Genomic DNA, 22883 nt, shown 5'->3' with positions numbered 1-22883 from the left:
CGGATCCAATTCGAAGATTAAGGAACAACGCAATCTGCGACATTAACTGAATTAGATAACTTTAGCTTAGCATATAACTCCGTTACACATTAAACGCGCATGCGCACAAACATATTTGCAGCCGTAAGGGTCTTACGCGCTCTCGCAAACGCCTGTGCGCATGCGTGAACGCAACGCATGCGCAGAAAGTTTGTAGTTTTGAGGTCCGGATTATAGATCATTCCGGATTATGGGTGTCCGAATTAACGACTTTTGACTGTACTGCCTTTACCAGTAAGAGGGTTAATGTGTTATATATTTTATTTTATGCAATAACATTCTTCAGATTATATTCTTCAGATTTTATCATCTTTATTATTATTCCAAACATGTAACTTTGGCACAGTCAATTTTTTTTTTTAATTATTTTTACTATTTAAATCATGTGAAAAAAATTTGAAGGAAAGAAAAAAGTTCCAGCTTTTGCTACCATGGATAAATGTGTCACTGAAAAGAAATGATACTTGTAAAAAAGTGAATGAACTAATTGTAAGAATTACAGAATTATTGTGTATGCTTCTGTAATGTTAGCATTTTTATGCATATATTTAAATGCAGATTTTGAGATTTTTTTAATATTTTCATATGCTGGTATTACACATCTTTCAGTTTGTAAATTTCAGAATTTGAATTTATTCTTCCATGGAAAGCATATGATAATACTTAAAAGATAAGACATGTTTAAAAAAAAGATAAATGAAAACACCGGTGATTAAATTCTTAATGCAGTGAATTAAAAATTACTATGTGTACTTCTATGCTGCTTTGAGGTATTTTCTTCAAAACAGACAAGAACCATGTGCATTCAGCAACAGTCTTTTTCCAATTAATTGTTTTCAAGCTCATTATCTAAAACAGGTTTTATTTTTTATATCATAAAATAATTTTCATGCACATATGTGTGCTAACATGCACACATATTTTTTGGTTTGTTTAATACACATATGCATATGCACGAAAATAATTTTTCATGTGATAAAGTGCAGGAATTTGGAAATAGGAATGCTTATGTGGAGATGACATTAGTTTTCTTTATGAAAAGACATTAGACAGAGATGACATTAGTTTTCTTTTTCGAAAAGGCTTATCAATTCCTTTTCAAAAATCAAGATTTGGACATTGTACAAGTGTATATGATGTATGCTCAATATGAAATCTTATCAGGTTTGAGATTGTTTATTACAGGGATGGGCCAACTCCGCCCCCTGGAAGGTTCTATTCGGCCTGCAGATAGAATTTTAATTTGAGGGTCCGAGAAATATATATTTATGTATTATCGTATTTGATGGCATATAAGATGCACTTTTTTCCCTAAATTTGGTCTCAAAAAAGTTACCTGTGTCTTATACATGAAGGACATAGGTTAACTTTCAACACTGAATGCTATTTTTAGCCCGGATAAAGATCTAGACAAGTTTTTCTACATATGCCATAATTATTTTGTGCATGCGTGAAATATCTGTCGCCAAAAAGCGCCAAAGCTCGAAGCTGATGTCGAAGTCGAACAGGTTCGACGATCACATTATGTCTATGGAGCCTTTCCTTCTTTACATAGACTTTCTTTGACTCAGCTGACACATGTGTCAGTGCTACTCTGTATAAACGTGTTGATATCGGTGCTTAAAAGTATTTGTTTTAAAAAAATACCCTAGAAAATATGACAAGAGATTAAGCTATACAATTCAATATAAACTATTCAGTACTAAATTATTAAAGTGTTAAACTACGCCAAAGTGCATGGAAACAAAGCAGCAGGAAGGCATTTCGGTCCACCACCTATCGAAAAAATGATACATACTTGGCAACTGCAGGAAGATCAACTGAAGACTGCTAAAAAACAAAAACATAACTTTCGATGCCCAGTTTTATCTTGGCCTGAACTTGAAAATGCCGTAAAAATGTGGGTGATAGATAAGAGGAAATCTGGGATAAGTGTTTCAACCAAAATGATAATCAATAAGGCCAAAGGATTTGCAGAAAAACATGGGAATCAGAACTTTTCAGGGTCTGAGGGCTGGTGCTGCAGGTTCATGAAAAGGCAAGGCTTATCAATGCGCACAAAAACAACTATCGCATAGAAAATGCCAGCAGATTATGAAGAAAAAATACTAGCATTTCATAGGTTTGTTATAAATGCATGCAAGAAAACTTCTTTTGAGCTCGGTCAAATAGGAAATATGGATGAATATGGTAGAATGAAGTGGCCCTCTATTTCACAAGTGTGCAAGTGGGTAAAAAGATCTTGGGAGGACGTAAAGGCTGAAGTAATTGTTAAGTCCTTTAAGAAGTGCGGAATCAGTAATGCTCTTGACGGAACAGGAGACGATGCATTGTTCAAAGAAGGTGATACTAGCGATGACAGAAACAGTAGTGATGACGATGTTCTCGTTTTTGATGATGATGATATTGAAAAGGATTTTTATGGTTTTTAAAATTGGTTAAAGTCTAATTTCATGATAGGCAACATTTTCTTTGAATCTGTGTTTTGTTGTTTCTGCTTTTTTTTTGTATTATGCTTGATTGCTTGCCGTTCATTCATTTATTCATTATTCAAATTTACATATCATGTTCAAAATAACTTGCCGTTTGTTAATTTTCCTTAATAAAAATATGCTTGGTAATTGCATTCAATGATTTGGCTTTTACGAAATGTGAGAACTAAAAGAAACCACATTTTAAGTTATTGTGGTACCGCACTGTCGCATGGACTATTGGGACTTTTTTTTCCTTGTGTGTGGCCTTCTAAATAAGGGTGCGTCTTATATGCCATCAAATATGGTATATATCCATCTCCTTTTCTACTTTGTTTAAATATTATTTTTTTCCGTTTCTTTTCTCAAAGGACTGATGATCTTTTTACTTTCTCTATTTTTCTTCTACAAAACATAAATCGACTGAAATAGCAAGCACAGACAGTTTTCAATCGGTAAAGTGTTAAAAGTGGAAGTTCTTTGTTAGTTATAGCTGTAGATTGGCGCCAACAAGCTATCTCTTTCTCGGGGAGCAGACATATGAGAATCCAATATAAGTGAATTAGACCTCACGTGGCAGACCGCTCATTTTAAGCTCCAGCTGGTGGTTTTTTCTTTTGGTGTGAGTTCTGATATTATTGATTGCATATGGAAAGATTGCGGACATATAGCATCATTGTGAATAGTGGTGAAATTATTAAAAGTATAGCGTAGTTAGTGCTTGCTTTGGGTTATTCATAAAATATTTCAACCCCAAAATGGCTACTAAAATAAAGTTGATTCAGAGTGCCGTGGATTTAACAATGAATGGACTCGGAAATATGTTTTTTTTTTTTGCAGTTGTAAAAGATAAACCAGTGTGTCTCATCTGCAGTGAAGCTGTAGCAGTCTTCAAAGAAGCAACTAAAAGAGGACATCGTTTCGTCCTCTTCATGAGAAACAGTGTTCTGTGGAGTGCAAAATGTTAGAAGATACAGAATGGGTTTCGGGCATTGCCTTTTTCATAGATCTTCTTTGTTATACTTCTTTGTTGAACTTGAATGTCAAGATGCAAGAGAAAAATCAATTTATTGATGGTATCTGGGACCATCTCAAAGCTTTCAAAGTAAAACTTAATCTGTTTACTGGGCAGCTAGCTAAGAACGAGTCCCATTTCCCGAGGTTAAATTTAATACCCTCAGTAAACGAAGAGAAGCTTAAGAATTACGAAGATGGTTTAAAAAAACTGTATTTTAAATTTGGACACCAGATTTCAAAATTTCACTGCCATTCAAACAGAATTGGATGTTTTTACCATGCCTTTCAACATAAATTGGGAAGCAGTGAGGTCAGAACTGCAGCTTGAATTAATTGAGTTTCAATCTAACTATCTTCTCAAGCAGGTTGTGTCTAAATATGCCAAAGTTAGAGTTTTGCAAATCATTATAGAATATAAGTTTCCCAAATTTAGTACCTCACGCCCAGAAGATCAGTGCTATGTTTGCTTCATCTTATATATGTGAACAAGCGTTTTCAACTATAAACCTTAGAAAGAATTATTTCAACATTATACTGATGCATGAGCATGTAGCCTCGTTCCATAGAATCAGTACATCTCACTTCGAACCTCAATATAAGGAACTTTTAAAAATGAAATCACAATTTCATTCATCTCATTAACATATTTAAACTATAATACTTGTAAATTGTTTTTTAAATTTTAGAAAAATTTATCTTGACCCGCCAAACTTTTTTTATTTTTGACCCACGATCGAAAAAGTTTGCTTATCCCTGGTTTATCAGGTTTTGAGATTGTAAAATTGCTTCATTAATTGTTACATGTCACATCTCAAGAGAAATCTAAGAGTCATGCTGTATTATGCTGGTCTTCAGTGCTGACATAGAAGATGCATACTTTTGATTAGCATGATCTTTCAACAAACTCTGTAACTGCAAATAATAGAGGCTGAAGTCTGGTTGTTGTTGGCAAATGGAAAATCTTTCATTCATCAATGAATCTGGTTATGAATATTTCTCTTTATCTTCTTTAATTGTATTTTATTTTTAAAGCTCTTTAATGTGATCTGAATAACATGAATGCCAGATGTAATTTGAATCGATAAAAAGCAGGCTATGTTCTTGAGCACTGGGAGTAACTCCCATGCTTTCCTTTAATCAGTTAATCATATCAAATCAAAAACTTAATTACTAACAATTTAATATTTAAAATGAGTAAAAAAGCCATTACCACATACAGTCAAAAGTTGTTAATTCGGACACCCATAATCCGGACCTCAAAGCTAAAAACTTTCTGCGCATGCGCCGCGTTGGCACATGCGCACAGGCGTTTTACGCGTGCGCGTAAGACCTTGACTACTGCGCATATGCGTGTGTGCAAGTGCAGAATACGTTTTCGCCAGCTCGTTTAATGTATAACGGATGGTGTAAGCTAAAATTATCTAATTATCTATTTCAGTTAATGTTGCAGATTGTGTTGTTCCTTAATCTTGGAATTGGATCAGGCTTATTATTTTTTGCAGACTGTAAGAGCAATTTTATAAAAGTAAACTTGAACTTTCGATTATGTCAAATAGAATTTCCGATGCTGGAACTTCCAAAGGATCTACAAAACGAAAGTATGTTTCGATGTCCAACAAACAAAAAGTGGAATTGTTGCAAAAAATGGATAAAGACATGAAGAATGTGACAGAGAGGTTAGTGAAAACGAAAAAATTTTGATTGACAAGTTAGTCGGTAATCTCAGCACAGCAATTAACAGGACTTGAACAGCAGAACTTTGTTACTGAACAAGAAATTATGTCTTTTTATAGAATTAAAGAGAAAGTATTATCACATAAAATGAAGCAACTTAAACAACTTACATTGAGAGAAGTAAACAAATAAATATTAAGCTTTTTTTTTTTTTTTTTTGTAAATTTTGATACCCTTTAGATCATAATTGTTCTTTATTTCATAAATTACGGTTTCATATTTTTAATTTTAGAATTTCTGCATGCCATCTTACGAGATTTAAACTGATGGTCTATAATCCGGAAAAATCGATAATCCGGAATCGCCGAAGTCCCGACGAGTCCGGATTAACGACTTTTGACTGTATTTAATATAATTTTCACTCATTATTATTATTTTCCATTTATATAAATTTCAAATTTAGAGCATCAAATGATAAATCATTATGATAACTTGAACCTATTTAGGCCTCAAGTAAATTGAAGTTTTATGTATATCTTTGTGGAGTTTAATACTACAATGAAAAGAAAATGTAAATAATCTTGTAGTCAATTAGAAAAATATATAAATTTTGCATGTTTAATAGAGGATTGTAGCTAGTATTGAATATCTACGAATGGGTTGGCTGTGTGACTGCTTTTGTTGTTTCCCTATGTTTTCCTGTATTTTTGCTTGTTTTCCCTTTTGTAAATCCTTCATGAAGGTTTACCTCTCCTTAAGCAAATAACTTTTGTATGTTTATCATGTTGTATTAAACAAACAATTGGTGAAATCCTAGGAGAGCCCACACCCTTGGCGACAAACTGGGAAAGTGCGCACTGCTTTGCCCGTTTCTCAAAACTGCGAACTTGAAAATAACAAGTTAAAGAATTGCACAAACTTGCTATCCATGTACATATCGACCTATTTTCACTTAAAAATGTGAAAATTGCACAAACTTGGCATTGCACACTTCCTTGACTTAGCCCATGACACATCAATACGTGCCATAACCAAAATCATTCGCGCCAAGGCAGTGGGCTCTGCTAGGATCCAACCCAAACAAACATAATAGAAGGACTGTCTGTTTCTCTCAGGAAAGTGGGAGAAAATATTCTCGATAAATACAAAAATTAGCTTTGTGTATAATTATATCAATAGAAAATGAAAAGAAATTCAGATTGTTAAAATTAAACTATTGCTTTCGGAGAGTATTTTTGCAGATAGTAGAAATGAAAGAAATCTTTTTTATTCTCATAACTAAAATGAAGAAATCAAATATTATATTTGATAGCTTCTGATTTCCAGTTTATGACTGATCAAAAATTAATTTCATGGGATTTAGGTATTTTAATTGTTATGTTAGGTTGAATCTTGCAAACAATGTAAGGCTGTCTGCTTAAGAGGAGGGATGCATAGATATTTTTAAAATGACTAGCTTATTACCTTGCCTTTAAATATCCTAATAATATAAATGCTGTATATATAATCCACTAAAAATATCTAGATTTAGAGCACAGGCTATTTCAGTGATTCTGACCGCTAAAGGAAAATCAAATCTTTTAAAGAAAATTGAAGAATACAGTTTAGTTCAATCATATCTGATTTCAGAAATTATGTTCAGAATATTTGTAATGTTGGCAATTACTGTTGTTAGTGTGAAAGAAGCATCAAACGAATTGTTTGGAATATCGTTATTTTCTCTGTAGAATATAAATTAAATAACCGGGCAGATTTTAAAAAAAATTATAAATTATCACATACTAATTTTGTCACTACATACAGTTATGATTAAAATATAATAATTATGCTGTTATTTATACTGTAGGTAACTGTTAAATATAAAAATACAAAGATGCAGTTCATATTTATTATATACAGAGGCTTCACATTTTTAAGATTATTTTGAGACCATTTAATTAATGTTTAGAATGTAAAGAGTAATTTTTTTTTTTTTTTTTTTTTTTTTTTAAATGTGGGATCTGAAAGACTTTTTTTTTCTTTCTGGATTATAAGACTGCATCATGATTTACTTTATCTTGATGAAGTATCACTTTTGGAGAGTTTTAATTTCCAATTGTAATAGAATCCTTTGACAATCATAAACACCTTACTGAAACTTTCTTTGTATTTATGGAACCAGGTTTCTAAATTTTTATGTGTTCATTTTCAATAATAAGCAGACCCCTTTTTGTTGCATTAATTTAGGTAAACCAATGCTTCATCAAGGGTCACGTTTCTATGTATGACCTTCTAAATAGTTTTTATGCAGTGTTCTATGAACTGTTCTGCAGTGAGCCACATGTCTCAGCAAAAGCTGGTGAACATTATGTTTTTTAGCTTTTTCAAATCACAAATCTTTGTTTTTAATTATTATTATTATTTTTTTTTTTTTTTTTTGCTAGAGGTGTATTTTAAGAATTCTGCAACTGATTTCTGCATTGGCAGATTTTTTCTTTTTGCCAGAGATTTAACTTTAGGAACATTAGAAGCAATATGTACCTTTTTAGGTACTTACGTGTAATTGCAACCATCTTGGTAGAAGTTGCCAAATTCTGGCAACCATGCACATAGCAGTTCTTTGAGTAACCATATCCATTGTAAGTTGCAATCTGAAAATTCACCAAATCACCTTTTTCTTTTGTAAAAAATCTCCAGACTTCTCCAAAGTGGTTGCACTAATGTAATTACTCCTTTTTCAAGTGTTTGTAGGGAGTCATTGTCCTGTGTAGAAGTAATGAATGATGGTTTTTCCGATTAATAATGTTGTTTATTTTGCCATAGAAATTTTAATATTGTGCATTTCACAACATTTTAGAATTATGAAATAGGTTTTTTTTCTGTCCAGAAAACACAAAAGCATATCTTTCTGTCTGCAGCTTGTTTACATATGACAGTTTTGAACAAGAATAAATGCAAAAATAGCAGATGATGTTTATCCAGTTTGATACTTACGTATTAACGCCACCACAGCAGAAGTTGTGCTGATACGCCAATAAAGAGCAATCTTGTTGTTCGTACGTAGTTATCTTTTGAATTCCCTTTTGCCTTGTTTGCTGAATTTTGACGCCATTTTTTAGTGCTACGAAAATGCGTCTTTGGGATTTACCAAACACAGAAGAAGATGCAATTTTATTTTTTCAGGAGCGAAATATGTTACCAAAAAATGAAAATGTACCAATTCACATGATATGAAACTTTATTTTGGTAAACATACATTTTGGAAATGTAATTTAAGACTGTGATCAACAAGTGGGACTTAGAAAAGACGACTGGTTTGAAGGAAGCAGAATTCCATTTTGTTCAGCTTTGAGATTCATATACTGCTGGTGCGAGGAGTTGACATTGATTAAATTTTGCGAAAAGCAACTTGATTTATCGGATAAAACTGTTATAGATTGGAACAATTACATGCGTGAATTATGTGTCTTGGATATGGCGAATAAACTAAACAAGAAGGTAGGTGGACCAGATTGCATTGTGGAAATTGATGAAAGTTTGTTTACTAAGCATAAAAGTACATGTTGTCGAGTATTACCCAAACAATGGGTGTTTGGTTATATATGTAGAGAGACAAAAGATTCGTTTGTTGTCACTGTTCCTTATAGAACTGGCTCTACCCTTCTTAATAAAATTATTGAAAACATTGCAGGCGGTACCACAATTTATTCTGACAGTTGAAAAGGTTACCAAACAAATAGAATAGAAAAAGAAGAATTCCTGTATGCTAAAGTTATCAGGGTCAATGTTCCTTCTTACCTTCTTCGGGAACATACAAGGACCTGACTCGGAACAGAGAGCTTACTAAAGCTATGTTCACTAATTGTGGTAAATAGACAGGATACACACAAAGGGTATACAAAACCCTTTATTTTTCTCTATATACAATAACTTCCGTACTTCGGAATACACTGACCCGCTACTTGGGGTCTAACGTAAAAGTATAAAAATAAAACTAAACTCTAATTTAACTTTAGAATAATAAACGTGGAAGATTGGCCTTATAATAACAGGAAGCGTATGTAGTACAGAGACTGTGAACTCTACAATACATTTTAAATTTATCAAGAGGATTAAAACCTCTGGCCTGGAAGGCAAACAGCAACTGCGTAACTTCTAAGGTAAGCGGCCTGCTTTGACTCACTGCTTCCTCTCTCTCGCTTGGCAAAAGGCCACAACTTAAATACTTGGCGTTCGCCAGACAAACTTTGCATAAAAACCTTAACGCTTATAATTCTGGCCGGAAGTAGAAAATAAGAAGTGATAGTAAAGATTTAAAATAAAATAAACGTTAGTAAAACTTAAGATCCTTACAAAGTTAATCATAAATACAGTTTTATTGATCCTGATGCAGGATTTCATACACAAACAGTTGAGAGAATGTGGGGTAGTGCTAAATGGAGGAACAAGAGATGGGGGAGACAGTAGGACTTCATTTAGAATCATATTTAGCAGAGTTCATATGGCGACAGCATCAGGTCAAAGAAAATGGAGACTGTTTTGAATCTATGTTAAACTCTATATCGGCCCATTTTCCACCAAAATCCGATTGACTACTTAAAGTTTAAATAAGATTTTAAATAAAGTGTTCTGATTTTTGAAAGTGTTTTTGTTTTAAATACAGTGTTTTAACTTATGATTTGTCGCAAAAATTTTAAGTGTAGATTGGCAGCACTTAAAAACCGCCAAATCTGCAGCTGCAGTGGCATTAATAACGTAAATACCCTCATAATAATACCTCATATCCAGTAAATAATAAGCTGTTGCCAGAAATTTTAATTCCAAAATCATTTGCTTTTTTTTAAAGTTCTTTATAAAAATAGTTCTCAAAATGTGTAAACACCTTCTGAATAAGTGCGCATATTTACATATTTGCTTCAGGTAAAAATATACCTAGGCGTGGCTCTGATATAAGTATAATATTACAATTTATTATTGCAGTTTGAAAAATGTATTAAAAATACCACATTATGGTACTGTATTACTACTGTTTAAAAGCTACTTTAAACGTTTCTTCTAATAATTATTTATTGATTTCTGGACCACTATTTTATTGAATCTTTTTTCAGTTTCAGCAAAATATGTTATGACAATTTCAAGAGAATGATTTTGTACAGAGTAGGTATAGTTGAAATTTTGATATGTAATAAAATATGAACAATAATTAATTGTTGTTCATGGTTTGTTACAAATTGTATTGAAACTTTTAGTGTAATATAGTGTGTAGTAAAATGTGTTTTGAAGCTTTAGAATAGGAACTGAACTTTAAAATATGATGTTAAGAATTGAAATTTTATGTAGAGAACTGAATCTGTTTGTGAAATTTAAATAGTAAAGTGTTTAAAGTTTTTGTAATATTAAAGAGTGATGTTCTTGATTACAAATTTCTAAAAAATTATTAATAATATTTTACAAAAGTAAAATACAGAAACCATATCAATGTAAATAGCTATTAGTTAAAATATTCAAACTACTCTTACATACGCCCTCGGTTGGTGAAGCCAATGATTTTTGGCGAGAAACTCAACAGCACCATATTACTATCTAAATTTTTTGTTTACATTTCAAACTTTAAGCTTAAAATGTCTGCAAAATCACGATGCGAAAACTATGTTTTTAACATACAATTGACGCAAAAAATTCAAAAAAAAAAAAAAAAAACTTTGATAGCAAAAGCATAAAGTTTCTAACCAAAAATATTTGACAAGAAACCATGCACACAGTCTTCTGTTTTAACTTGAAAAAAATCATCGAATTGCACAATCTAGGCATCGTGCACAGCCTCTGCATTGCGCACAAATCAACAAAATAAAATAAATTACAAACAATTAAAAAAAAAAAAAAAAAAAAGATGATGACAGAAATTCATAGCAGAGAAATAATGAGCATAACATTGTATAAAATAAGAACAGTAATAAAATAAAATGCACTTACCATTGTGAATGCTTCTTTAAACAGCAGAAATATCAATTTCAAACATCAGCCAAACTCATCAATTTCCACCACTTTATCCTCCCTCCCCCCATCTTCTGAGAGACAGAGCATACAAAGTCCAGCATACATTCATGAATAAAATTTTGCTAGTCATACAACGTCTGTGAACAAAAATGCCACCATTTTTCTGTGTCACGGGCCTTTCTGCAATTAAAAATTTTGAAAGTAACGATAAAAACTTTCTCCAAAGTTAACTTACTACACGAAAACCGTGGTCCAAATCTTAAACTTTGCTGACAGTCATAAGCTATTTCAAAACGCCTACCAAACCAATCAACAAATAAAACCACTACAGCAAAATTAAGTTGTAATCTCAAAAAAGGTTGCCATACAAACAACATTGCGCTAAAAACCATCGCAGAACAAACAATTGTACCAAAAACCAGTGCAAAACACATATCGCCACATTTGCCGACCTGAGGGTGTATATAAGAGTAGTACCAAAATATTGAATACTGAAATATTTGCAGACAACTAGTTTTATTGTATAAAATATTTCTAGCATAAGCCTTCACTTTTAAATTATTGAAGTCATAAGATTGTATCAGAGTGGAAAAATATATATAAAATTGATTATGCACAATATTATGAGCCACCAGAATACTTATTAGCATAAGAAAGTAAAATGTCTTCTAGTTAAAAAAAGCTTTAAAAAAAAAGGTCTGCATGCAGGACATTTTAGAATTAATCAGGAACACTTCTCAAATCTAATATTCTAGCAGAAACAAAATCAAATTGATACATTTAAAGAGCAGAACATTCATAGTAAACTAGCCTAGAAAACTAAGATTGAAATTTTTCTTTTAATAAATGCAAAAATAGAAGTATTGAAAATAGGAATTGAAGCGCAAAAATGTTATAATCAAAATAATATTGTTAACTTGTGATAGGTGTTTATATTTTGGAATGGAGACAGAGAAGCATAATAAGCATTATTCATTGATAGTTAGTGAACAGTTTTTCAAATAGTGAACTATTATATATATGCTATGTTATCTTTTCTCTTTCTTTCTTTTCTTTTCTTTTTTCTTTTTCTTTTTTTTTTTTTTAAATCAAGGGACTGTTTTGACCTTATTTTGTAGTTGTGTGTTGTGAAAGAAAGAAATATTTGTTCTTTAATTATATTTAAGTTTTCTAGATTAAGTACTGTGTAAATACTTATGACATTTTTAATGTCTGAATTAGATGAATGATTTAATAAAAATGATTTCCATGCAAGGTTAACCCTCTGACTGGCCAGTCCCTTCCCGTGTGTGTATATAATGTACATTCTAGAATATTTTGATGTTTTAAAGAAAATAAATATACTTACATCTGAAAATAAATCCAAGAAATTAAGCCAATATTTTAAAAGTACACAAATCTAGGTATAAATTAATGGGGATATTTTTTTTATTGAAATCAAGAAGCTACCCCTTTATTGGGGCAATTTTAAGAAATTTAGGGTTTAAGATTGAAACCCTTGGCCAGTTTGAAGGTTAAATAAGAAAATTTTCAAACCATTAAGTATTACATTTTCTAAAAGTTTTATTTTCTTATGTATTTTCTATTATTGCGATCTAATATGCCTTGTTGAATTTTGCAGTCTCTTAAGCAAAACATTAATGATTCAAATCATGGTGACACAAAAACAGAGTCTACAGCTACTCAGACAACTACTAAAATAAGTGTAAGTAACCAATTTAACATTCATTATATTTTTTCAATAAAATGCTTGTAGTGTTTTCAAAAACACAGGTATTCCTTTTTTGGTTTTTGATACATAAAATCCTCCATCCTTTTAAATATTATTATTTATGAAGTGCATAACCTGTATTTGGTATATTTTGTGTCTAAAATAAACATGTAATTCCAAATAATATAAATCTAAAATATTTTGTCATGTTTAACTTTTATTTGTAGCTGTTAAAACTGAAAACTAATTTTGATTATTACATATTGTCTATTTTGGCAAGTTTTTTCATATCTCAAGTTTCTTGTTTTGAAAGTTATTAATGTTTTCTTCAAACTGTTATATTGTGTTTGTAATACTGTAACAACTACAGCTATTTGTATTTTTACATTATTTTATTTTATAGCTTTAAAATAGTTAAGATATTGTTGCATTAGAATTATGAAGTTTTCTAATAGACTTATGACAGTAGGAGGATTACAAATATTGATTAAGTAAATCTGTACCTTTTTATTATGCTTATTATTGATTCTGCAAAAAAATTTATATATTTTTTATATATTTATAATAAAAGAAGGTAAACAGCAAGCAAATATTTAAACACATCTTTCATAAAATGAAATAATCTTGTATCATTAATGCTTGTATCATAGTGCATAAATAAAACATTGGAAATCCCATGAAATTATCTCATCTAATGAAAACTGAATCAAGATGATTCAACTATATTTGATTATCTTTACCACCTGTAAATTGTAATAAGATTGAAAAATTTTAAGAAACAGTTCACTGCCTAAATACATATGCAATTTGATATTGAATAGGAATAATTTGCTGAATAAATATTGAAATTTAGCTTTTAACAAATGATTCATCTAACTAAAAATTATTTAAAGTGTTCTAGAGGCATTAGGTTATTTCGAAGCAGGAGACATGAAAAATGAGCAATGCCTTCGCCAGGACTGCATGCTAAGAAGGCAGGAAAATCACCCTATAGTATCTCATTTTCTTCTGCCACAACTATACTTCGTACAGTGTTGCTGCTTGCATTGAAGGGTGGGTAGAGTTTTGGGAACACAGCGAAATCAGCACCAGTTGGCTCTGAGCTCCAGGTGCATCAAAGTGCCTGTTTCAGTGAACCCTTGTGTGAGTGCTTGGTCGAAATCAAGATGGAAAAAAACTCTTGAGCAGCAATATGCAAAGTTTTGTTTCAAACTTGAGAAAACGTCAGAGACTTTTGCATTGCTTCAGTCCTGATTTGTCCCCACCCAAATTCTTTTTTAAAGATTAAAAAGACCGAAGATTAAAAAATTCCCTCAAAGGACAGCATTTGGGGATCTTGGAGAACATCAAGGCAGCTACAATGAGGTTATTAAGGGACATCCTTGTGATGGACTTCCAGGACACATATAAAGCATGGAAATTGCATTTAAACAAGTGTATTAAAGCAGGAGGGATGTATTTCAATGAATATTGAGTAATTGTAGGAATCAGCTCAATAAAATTCTTTATAAAAAATGGCCACATTACTTTCAGGACAGACCTCGTATGTATTAACACTATCATTTCGGCCTAATTTGGCCATTTTTTTCACAAATGAAAATGCAAAAGGTCATTTATCACATACTATCTGTAGATTTTCACGACTTTTAAGATTTCCAAACTATAGATATTTATCGTAAACTGTAGCAGACATCATGAGCATGTCAAAACAGAACAAGCTTTAACAATATAAAATAGAAATTTCAGTTATTAAATAAGGATTACATGGTACATTAAAAAGTAAAACACTTAAAATTTTTCATGAAATTCTCAATTGTTCATCTCCCCATGTATACAGCAATTTGGTTTTGTCTAAAATAAACATCCACAAATTGCATAAATTCCCCATTGTGCACCAGCCGTCTACTAAACGATTTGGTCAGTGTTTTCTTTACCATTGATTATGTGGAAATAATTATTTATATTGTATTCCTCCAGAAATGTTGCTGCAGTTTCTTCCATTGCACTGTATATTCCATAAATGCATATTTTAAAATAGAGTTTCAGACAAAAAATATTATTATATGTCTATAAAAATTGTTGGAATGAGGGATACTGTAAAAAAGAATGAATACAAAAATGGCGATGTTGTTAGCCTGAAGAACTGATATGATCATGTTGGTCATGTACATCAGCAGGTTCCTTTAAAATGTATAAAACTTTGCAAATGCTTAAAAAATTACATCAACTAGTGTGGTGATTAGAAAATAAGATAAGGATTAAAGCTGTTTTAAAATATGCTTAATGCTTTTAAACAGCTTTCCATTTAGGCATTAAATCGAATTAAGAATTTCCAATCGAATTAAGATGTTTTGCAACCTTTTTTAACTATGAAAAAAAAAAGTGTAAAGATGATTGTACAGAACGATGTTACAAAATGCATTTACAATAAAAAAAAAAAAAAGAAAAACTTACATTACTGGCAGTAGATGGTAGTCACTTTAGTTTTAATGTGAAATTTGGCATTGTTTTTGCTTGATTAAACCTTCAATATCCGATTTAATGTGTGTTGTTCAATTTGTAAAGTTTCCTCCAAATGTCTAGCAGTCAGTCATGTTCTTGTTTTTGATTTTAGGATTTTCATTTTGCTAAAAAGCTGTTCACATATGTAGGTACTGCCAAAGATAGAAGACATGAAGAGTGCATGTTTACAAATTCCTGGATCATGTACTTCGAATAAAAATCAATTAATGTAGGATTTTCAAGAAACTTGCATTTTACTGCAAAGTCACACTGTAAATCTATAAATTCTAATTGAAGTTCAGGTGAAACACTTCCAGTGTCTACTGAAAATGGCGAGGAGAACATTCTCATAAAAATTTCACTTTCACGGAAATTGGAAAATCAGCTTTTGAATTCCTTTTTCAAATTTGAAATGTATAGTACATAATTATCTGAATTCCATGTTGTAGAGTTCTTCACATACCCCCATCAGTTTTGGAAAGTAAATGGAATTCTTATTTAGCAACTGACTTTCCCACAGGATTGATTTTGTTTCAAAAGCTTTCACAAAGTAATAAAGATTATGAACAAGTAGATCTTTTCCCAGTAAGCGGTAGTTCAAATCATTGAGATGACCTGCAATGTTGACAAGAAATACAGTCTGTCAACCATTTCACATCACTGAACTTGTGAATAGATTTCCCTTGAGATTCCATGAATTGTTGAACTTTGCTCTTCAAAGATTTAAATATATCCTATGTTGAACTTTCCTCTTCAAAGAAAAAAGCTGCTGAAGCATCTTTCCTTGGCTCAACCAAAGTACTTCTGCCTAATACACAACGTCACCATATTCAGCTTCCAAATCACTCAAGAACTGTTGAAATTGCCTGTGATTAAGTCCTTTACACCGAATGAAGGTAACCAATTTTACAACAGCATTCATTACATGTTCAAAATTTGAGGACTTCACAAATTTTCTTGGTGGATGATGGAGTGGAAAGTCATCATAGTATTATTTCCACTTGCCTTCACATCAGATTTGAGTAATGTTGTTACTCCTATTTTTTCTGTCCAGTCATAGATTCAGTACCATCTGTGGTTATAGCAGATATGTTACTGAGTCTAACTCGCATTTATCTAAAGCTTGTGTCAAAATTGAATGCATATCTGTTCCTCATGTTGTACCTTTAAGTTCAATGACACTGGCTAAGTCCCTATCTATGCCATGAATAAACTTGTGCAGTTTCTGTTGCTTGTTTTTTATTCATTCATCGCTACAGAATAAAACTCTAATTTTTGTATTTGGGATTTTAATTTACTGAATATATCTGTTGTGAGATTCTCTATGCATCTCGCTACTGTCACACTAGACAATCTAATTTTCAATATGACTTGAGCCTGTGATGGACAAAGCACATCACCTGCAATCTGAAGACATTCTTTTACAAATTTTCCTTCAGCAAAGGGCTTTCCACACTTAGCAATTTTTTCTGCTATCATGTAATTAACACAAACACTATTTTCAGATTCTTTATTCGCTGTGGTGAAGAAAGACGGCTAAAAATTTAGTTTTAATTTTAATTCACTCACCTTATTGCTTCAAAAATGACCTTCCAATGCAGAATATTTCTCACTGTGCTTAGTATCATAATGTCTCTTAATGTTGTATTCCTTCATCACAGCTACACTGTCATTGCAAATAAAGCAAACTATCTTACCCTTATGTACAACAAAAAAATAAAGATCTAGTCACTTTTCTTGAAAAAAATTGCACTTTTACTTCAATTTTTCTTTTTTTGTTATCACGACTTACCGTTGTGAACTCATTCAAAAACCATAAACTCTTCTGACTTTAGAAAATCTGCTTGTGAACAAATCAAACAGGATATTAATTTATTCCCCCCTCTCCTCTACAGTAGCCAAAGGCACGCCCAGGGTCACCTTTGGCAAAGTATTGATGAAGGATTGACATCTGTTGCAAACCTGTTAGAGATAATCTACCCTTTTTATGGAATTGAGACGTTATACATACTCAATATTTTTATTTTTTTAATTAACATAAAATAAAGTGAAATTTTTGAAAAATTCGTCATTTTTAGAAAATTTTATCTCAAGTAATATCAGGCATGTCAATAAGATGTTTTAAATATCAAGGTTAAGAGAAAAAAAAAAATGTTTTTTTTTTTTTTTTTTTTTTTTTTTTTTTTTTTTTTTGTGGCAAAAAGCTGACAAGGTAATTTTTCTTGAAATCAAAATTTCTTAAAATTCTTCAATTTTTCTTCAAATGCAAATGTGAGGCCATGGGTTGAAGACTCTAACTTAGATCATGCACTATGTGTTTTGAATTAGTGGACTCATCATCAGAATGATGTGTAAGACTAGACAAACACAGGGCATGGAAATGGCATATTTTCTTGCATTGTACTAACATGGCTTGTTTAAAATATTTTTAATAATTTGACTTCTTTAAACAGCTTCCATTTTTTATATTCAGTGATTAAAATCTCTTTAAAAGCATTACAAATTATCTTAAGCTTTGATTTTAACTTATTCCCCATCATTTGAAAAAATGGGAGAATATATAATAATCAAAGATTTTTCTAAAAAAAAATCTTCTGATTAAAGGTGTGGACACTTTGTTAAGTGCTTTAGTTCTGAAAACTAATAACACCAAAATTAAAAAGACTGCATCATAAAAAACCAACATATTCTAAGTTTGAATTTTTCCTAGTTTTTAAAGTTTTAAAATTATTTAGGCATGCTGTAAAAATATATAGATTTTTTTCCTGTTATAGGACAACTTGCTGTTAAAAGTATTTTACATATAGGCAATATGTTTCTTAACCTTGATATTTCAATAAATAGTAAATCAGAATAGAATGGCTCAATTAAAAAAAAATTGGGATAATGCTTACTTTGAAAACAAGAATAAGAAATGAGAATTATATGTTTATTGAAAAGATGGATATTACAGGGATAATTGTAAAAGATGGATCTTAACCAACATATGTAATGTAAATAAATATGTTGTTTAAGATCTGTTTTAATTTATTTTTGTCTTTATTCCACCATTTCTTAATGAATTCATATAAGGAAGAAACAAAAACAGCAACTAGTACCAAAGTGTACTTTGTTTAGTCAGGCACCACATACTTTCAATACCTTGCAATACGTTTCCTATAAATTGTTTCACATATACACAATACATTTCCTGTAGCAGAAAAAAATTCAAATTTTCATTATTAAATGCTATATGTGAAGGAAATGACTTTTAAAGATTAAAAATATTATATTTTACGATAATAACTCTTAAGAATGAAAACTGATGGACAGAGCAATAGCTAAGGTTTTCATCACCTGGGGATATCTGGAGATGCATGTTCCCTCTTGTTTGCCTAAACTGGAAAGCATTTCATTGTAAAATTTAGTAACATTGATTTAGCACCTCCTGGATGGTGCACCTGAGTACATATATTCTCTCTTGTTCCACCCCTATTTATGTCACTGATGATGCATAAATAGCTTCTTAATTCATCAAAATACTTGAGCTTTTCATTTAATACATTAATATTTTTAAAAAGAGATGGATGCTTTTACTTTTTTAAAAGAATTAATCGTTTGTCTTTTCTAGGCAAGAAATATACAGAAGAATCCTTTATTTAGAAGGTGTGTTTCTACACAAACAACTCCATCTGGATCTAGTCCTAGAGATGAAAAAATTAGGGTAATTTATTTTGATAGTTGTTAATTAGCTGTGACAAAGTGTGTAAGAAGTACAGTACAAAGACCGAGATCCGGACCTTGGCGATTCTGGATTGGTAATTTTTTCGGATATTAGATCTTCAGTTTCAGTCTAGTAAGATGGCATGCAGAAATTATATAATTAAAAATATGAAATCGGGATTTATGAAATAATGATGGGTTATGATTTATGAGCATTTATGATCTAAAGGGTATCAAAATTTACAAAAAAGGATCTTTAAGTTGACTCAATTTTTGTGCTAATACTTTCTCTTTAATTCTATATACAGACATATTTCTTGTGTAGTTACATTTTTCAAGTCCTGTAATTGCTATGTTAAGAATTCCAATTAACTTTTCAATCGAAATTTTTTCATTTTCAATAGCCTCTCTGTCAGTTACTTCATGATCAATAGCAGTATTTTCTGTGTCCAGAACCATACTACAGATTTCACCATCCGTTTATTGATTGATGATTGGGGCGATTTCCTTGCAATGAAAAACTTCTGTTATATCCTTTTATTACTATCTATTATTATTCATTTATTACTGCTTCTCCACATTTCTTTACAAAATCCGTTAACTGGAAAATTTCATCTTTGGATCTCGAACTTTGTTTGCAATATCCAAAAACCTTCAAATTCGCGGCTATCATCTTCATCATCCTCACCATGAAATTTGGGAGCTGGCCCTAAATTATGCCAAATATTTTTTAAAGTATCTGGAGACACATCTTCCCACGATCTTGCAATGCTGCTCCCAGCAGATTTTATGCTAAAATATTTTTTAACTTCCTGAATAGTCGTGCTATTATTCAAGAAATGTAACATAAATTTTAAAAACGCTACTTTATATTTGCATTTCAGCATGTGCACTATTCCGATGTCCATAGGCTGAATGGTAGACATTCAATTTGGAAAGAATAATATGGATACATTATTCTTTCACTAAAACTTTAAGTAAGTATGAGCCGAACAGTTGTCTACAATCAGGATTATTTTTGAGTCATCAGGTAAACCAATCGAATTCAAATGTTGCCAAGCCTCGAGTATAAAATAATTCTCCAACCAATCATTTATTAATGCTTGTGTTATCCATGCTCTTTTATTTGCACGATATATAACAGAAAAAAATTATTCCTCCTTTAAATGCTTGAGGTGGTGTATTTTTTCCGATTACGAAAAGTTTACACTTGTTCGTTCCTGCAGCATTTGCGCATGATATATTGTTATTCTTATTTTGGAATCTTTGACACCAGCTGAAGACTTTTCTGTAGAGGTTACCAGGGTATTTCGTGGTACATATTGCCATAAAAGACCAGTTTCATTAGTGTTGCAAATTTATTCTGGAGATAACTTTTCACTATTAATGATTTCAATGAATTCATCTACAAGTACTAGCTCAGCAGCTTCAGTATCAGTTGAAACCTTTGAAATTTTTAGTTGCTTTATGCCATGGCAATTTTTAAATTTGGTTAACCAACCTGTCAAATAAGTGCATTCAATTTTTAAGTTCATATCCTCATAAAATGTTTTTGTTTGAGCCATTAGCATTGGACACATCAATGGCACGCCCTCGCTGCGACACTGTCTAACCCATTCATTCATTACTTTGTCATGATCGTCACTTTTAGCATAATGAATAATTTTTCTGTTACTCATTGTAAGTAAGGGTGTCGGAATCCACAAAAAACTCAAAAAGTTCCTTTTTCTGTCTTCTTATGTCATATACAGGTGACTTTCCAATGCCAGATTCCTTGCATAATTTTGAGACCGCTATGCTTTATAAATTTTTTGCAGCACTTCCACTTTCTGCTTAACGGACAGTGAAACAAGCTTTTGCTTTGTAGATACTGTTGCAGCTCCAGAATTAGAAACTCTTTTCCACATAATCGAAAGTTCAAGCTTAAATTTTCATAAAATTGCTGTAATAATAACAGTTTGCAAAAAATAATAAGCTTTATCAAATCAGAAGATTTAGGAACAGAGCAATTTGCTTTATTAATTGAAATTTCTTGGAATCGAAATAAAGTATAATTTTAGCCTAGCTTAATAGCGTCCACTATACATTACTGCCTATGTATCATGAGATTGGCGATGAAAGAAATGTTGCTAAATTTTTTCTTGCTTCTATTATGGACTCTGACAATTAAGCCTGAATTGCATTAGTTATTTATTATACTTACGTCTATTTCTTGCGCATGTTTAAGGTTATTCTGAGTCCTGAATAAATAAATCCCCATATATACTTAAGGCTTATCGAGGGCTGATGCTAAATATCTTGTCGCCTGATGCAGTGTCTGCGGGTTCTAAATTATGCTACCAGGTGCTTCCCCTAAATTTTGAATCCCAGTTCTTTCCGTACATTCTAAAAATTTTGCCATCCCTTAATTTTGTCTCTCGATACTTCTCTAAATTCCAAAAATGTCGTCTTACCTAAATTCTGCCACCCGGTGCAGCCATATGAGCTCTGGGTTTATGTGAATAACTAATCAGTTATTCTTAATTCAAATAGCATTAAATGTAGTCTTTCCGCCTATGACTTTCTTTAACAAAATCTCTTTTTTAGCATATGGAAAGGAATTTTGTTAATTTTTTCCTTTTCAACATTTCTTAGGACATTTAACTTAAATCTGTAATCATTGCCAAGCATAATGTCAACATAAAAGATTGCCATACTCTTCATTATTCAATTACTTATATAAAAAAAATTCTTTAGGCATCGCTACATGAGTCATTACTCAAGTTGTCATGTGTTAATAAACATACGGTGATGAAAGCAAAATACTATAAATAATGATTTGCCAGGTTGACGTCAGGAATATAAAATATTAGTAGGTCTCAAATCGACGATATTTCCATGATGCTTACACATGCATATTGATCTCACAAATTTATGCTAAAATGATTGTTTTTTCAATAAGGAGGTATTTTATTTAGTGCATAAGTGAAATTAAGATTCGAGATACTGTACACGTTTTATTATGAGGAAAAATATCAAATGTGCATGTGTAAAGCATAAAAAATTCCTAAAAAAAAAGGTTGTTGGTGGCTTTGAGGTCTGAATTTTAGATCACTCTGGATATTGGATGTCTGGATTTCAGACTTTGTACTGTATTTGCCTAGCAAAGAGACTTGAGGAAAACTAGCTCAGATTTGCACTATATAACAAAAACATCATGAAATTCCATGTAATCCTCTTCTTGAGTCTAGGAACTAAACCTAAAATGAATTAATAATATTTTGCATCTTTTAACAATGTAATTATTATGGTCAGCTTATGAATTATTTCACTTAAATTTCATTATCTGCTTTTTTTCCACATCAAAAGCTTATATAATATGCCTTGAAATTGCATAATTAATTAAGGGTAGGCAGTCATCATTGCTTGCAATCAAACTTTGGATAATAATAGAGGAACTTAAAATGAATATATTTACAGATCTTTGTAAGCACACTAACTGGAAATAAGCAAGAAAATCAAATCTAAATTTTTCTGAACATTCTTGTTTAAATTCATAAAATTGCTTCAAGCTCTAATAACCTAGTTGTCAGTGAAACATTCTTCAGAAAAGCAGTCTGAGGCTTGAACCTTGCTAGCAGTAATGTTCTTTTTCATTGGTATTTTTATTTTTGGAAATTTTAATGTATTTTAACATTGAAAATTTTTAAGGCACACTTCTGTTTTTTTCATTAAATTTAATCAGTATACGATCAGTCAGCAATAAGCTGAGTGTTTCAAAAGCAATAAATGCATTTCTTAATAATTTAAAT

General features: G+C 31.3%; 1 protein-coding gene across 1 annotated transcript in view; it reads left to right on the top strand.

Annotated features, from left to right (window-relative positions):
• LOC118186358 (uncharacterized) overlaps positions 1 to 22883 on the top strand; it is a 111806-nt gene that overhangs the window by 11209 nt on the left and 77714 nt on the right. Inside the window, exons 4-5 of the mRNA XM_035356436.2 lie at positions 12799 to 12882; positions 19001 to 19093. Coding sequence (XP_035212327.1) covers positions 12799 to 12882; positions 19001 to 19093 — 177 coding nt within the window. The remainder of the gene's footprint in view (positions 1 to 12798; positions 12883 to 19000; positions 19094 to 22883) is intronic.

The sequence above is a fragment of the Stegodyphus dumicola genome, chromosome 8, assembly GCF_044657685.1.
Source record: "Stegodyphus dumicola isolate Sdum_Otavi_A_Nest chromosome 8, ASM4465768v1".
NCBI classification, from domain to species: Eukaryota; Metazoa; Arthropoda; class Arachnida; order Araneae; family Eresidae; genus Stegodyphus; species Stegodyphus dumicola.
This window is presented reverse-complemented; position numbering and strand designations above follow the sequence as displayed.